Below are 2,740 nucleotides of genomic sequence, written 5' to 3'. Positions count from 1 at the left end.
GTTGTCTCTAATTGGAGATCATATTTAAGTAGGGGTTTTTCTTCCTGGGTTTTGTGGGTGATTAATTTTGAGTAGTGTTTGTTCTCCTCTGCGTCACGGTTTGTTGTTTTTGTCTATTCAGTTATTTTTGATGTATTGCATGAGTTTCACAAAGTAAATAAAATGTGGAACTACTCACACGCTGCACTTTGGTCCGCTACTCCTTTCGACAGCCATGACACTGCAATACGTTCTAATAGTCTACGATACATTTTTTTGTAGTCTGTAATAAGTCTTGATAGTCTGTAACAAATATTGCTAGTCTGCAATAAGTCTTGATGGTCCTCAAATAGTCTTGTTGGACTGCAATAAGTATTGATAGTCTGCTGTACGTCTTTATAGTCTGCAAGGAGTTTACTTTGCAATAAGTCTTGATAGTCTGACTGCAATAAGTCTTGATAGTTGCGGCATCCAAACTTTTCATGGCTGAAGTTAATTGAAGTGACTACTTTTTAACCCGTTAAAGTAATTTAAATGAATGAAATATACCCCTTGTTTTAGAAACCACCAGTATAGAGGAGTCTCAGTTTACAGTAAAATATAACACCAGAGTTTGACGATAGTTTGTGATATCACAGGTGTTAAGTTCATTTGTCTAGCCAAGCTTACTTTTCCTCTGATGATAGGTCAATCTCCATGTAAAAGAATGCGCTGTTTTCTAAATGACCATTCTAGGGTGTAGTAGTGAAAGCAGTGAAGAAGACCGTCAATCAATCAATCAAATGTATTTATAAAGCCCTTCTTACATCAGCTGATGCCACAAAGTGCTGTACAGAAACCCATCCTAAAACCCCAAACAGTAAGCAATGCAGGTGTAGAAGCACCATTAGGGGTGGGGACATGCAGGTGTCAGATGAAAGAACAGAAAGGGCCATCTCTCATTTGAGCACAACCTTTTCATTTTATTAATAAATGTGCAAATAACAGTTATGATTATAAACAGGCATGTTGTGAGGCAGCTCTAAAGGTTCTGAACGCGGCGAATGGACCCCACGTTGGACCTCCAGTCATTGAAGTGGCGGTACTCGCCCCTCTCCAGTAGGTGCTGGTGGCCGCGGTAGTTTGGGTGCTCGTAGAACACCCAGGCGCCATCCATCACGTTGCAGGAGTGCACCTCGGGGTGATGCCAGTTCTCGGGGAGGTTAGGGTTGTCTTCGCTGAACTCCATCATCTGACCTGCAAAGTCAGGACGCTCGTAGAGGCGGATCCTGAACTTGCCAGAGGTCTGGGGGGAGGGTGGGTGGTAGGGGTGGAACACCCAATAGGATTTGTATTTAGGATATGCATGTACACAGTATACATATATTGTGTCGATTCATATTTGCGTACCCATGCTCATAACTTTTTAACTGTTTTAAGGCATTGCATATCTGATTACAGATTTGTGCTGTGAAATTGCACATTAGGATTCATGTAATCAACTAGTCTAACACTCAACTACAGCTTGAAAAAGATACACCTGCATATTAGTATGTTTTGTTATATTTTCTTTGCTTATTTCGAATACCTGGTCACTGGTTTTGATTGTATACACTACAGCATATTCACGTCATATGCTTGTACAGTATGATTGATGAGACAGTGGGAAGAGCTATTGGGAAAGCTATTGGGAAAAATTCTGGGTGGAGATATGCAAGGTTTGGTCCCACATGACGTGGCTCCTGAGCGGTGGCAGTAATTTAACACAGAAAAATATATGTGGGACAACATTTGACTCTCCTTCTCCAAGAAGCATCCTCCACTGCTCTAGGTTTTGAGTTGTGACAGCTTGGCTGCAACATTATTCTTATCTACTATTTTTGTGTTCTTTTCTGTCTCCTCAGAAGCCTGCCTTTAGGCTGCACAGGACATAGGTTGTAACACGCAGGTTTGTGTGTGCCAACCTGTATGTATACATGTGTGTGATTGAGAGAGAGGTAGATAGAGAGATGGGGAGAAATAAAAAGGAGATAATTGTATTCTCTATCAGCATTAACCCAAACTAATACTGCCTGGCATGGCCCCCAATCTTCAAGCCAAACCCTTGGCCTCCTTGATAAGACTCACGTTGCGGATGACGCGGCAGGACCTGATGCTGTCATTGTAGCCCATCCAGCGCTGGTAGTCGGGGTACTCCCCGCTGGTCAAAATGTACTGAGTGCCCAGGTAGTTGGGCCTCTCGTACAACACCCAGTTCCCACTCTCCACACGGATGGAGTTGCAGCGGCTAAAGTGGGAACTCAGCTCAGGGCAATCGCTACAGCATTCAAAGTGGCGACCCTGGAAGTTTTTGTCCTCATAGAAGACGATCTGTGGATTAAAAATAGGGGAGGTGGGTCAGTAGCTTTGTGAAACCAGACTGATCTCGCAGTAGCTCATATTTTCTTTAACTTTAAGTTAAACTAAATGTGAGGTCAGCGGTCACTTTGCTTGACCAGGCTAGTAGGTGGGAGTATGCAAGGTAAATTAGGGGGTAGCAAATTTCCTGAAACTTTCACAAAGTTCATAATATTCAGAAATCCTGGTTGGAGGATTCCAAGTTGGATAATTCCTTCTCTGCTCATTCCCTCCTGATTCTGAGGATCCTCCAACCAGGATTTCTTTAAAAAACGGTAACTTTTGGAAAGTTTCTGGACTTTTGCAACCCAATTTGGTGCGAATATAGAGACAGGGTAAAAAGGAAAATGACTGTTAAATGACCTACCTTTCCGATGCGGTCCAT

At 42.6% G+C, this 2,740-nt stretch overlaps 1 protein-coding gene across 1 annotated transcript; it reads right to left on the bottom strand.

The window, feature by feature from the left end:
• Positions 1-1,000: 1,000 nt before the first annotated feature.
• On the bottom strand, positions 1,001-2,740 carry LOC115161517 (gamma-crystallin M2-like). The gene is made up of 3 exons (XM_029712495.1): positions 2,723-2,740; positions 2,086-2,328; positions 1,001-1,264 (listed from the first exon to the last, which is right to left on the bottom strand). Exons 1-3 carry the CDS (start codon positions 2,738-2,740, stop codon positions 1,001-1,003), a joined length of 525 nt encoding a protein of 174 aa, XP_029568355.1.

The sequence above is a fragment of the Salmo trutta genome, chromosome 24, assembly GCF_901001165.1.
Source record: "Salmo trutta chromosome 24, fSalTru1.1, whole genome shotgun sequence".
Taxonomy (NCBI): domain Eukaryota; kingdom Metazoa; phylum Chordata; class Actinopteri; order Salmoniformes; family Salmonidae; genus Salmo; species Salmo trutta.
The sequence above is the reverse complement of the archived record's forward strand: the minus strand, read 5'-3'. Positions and strand labels throughout refer to the sequence as shown.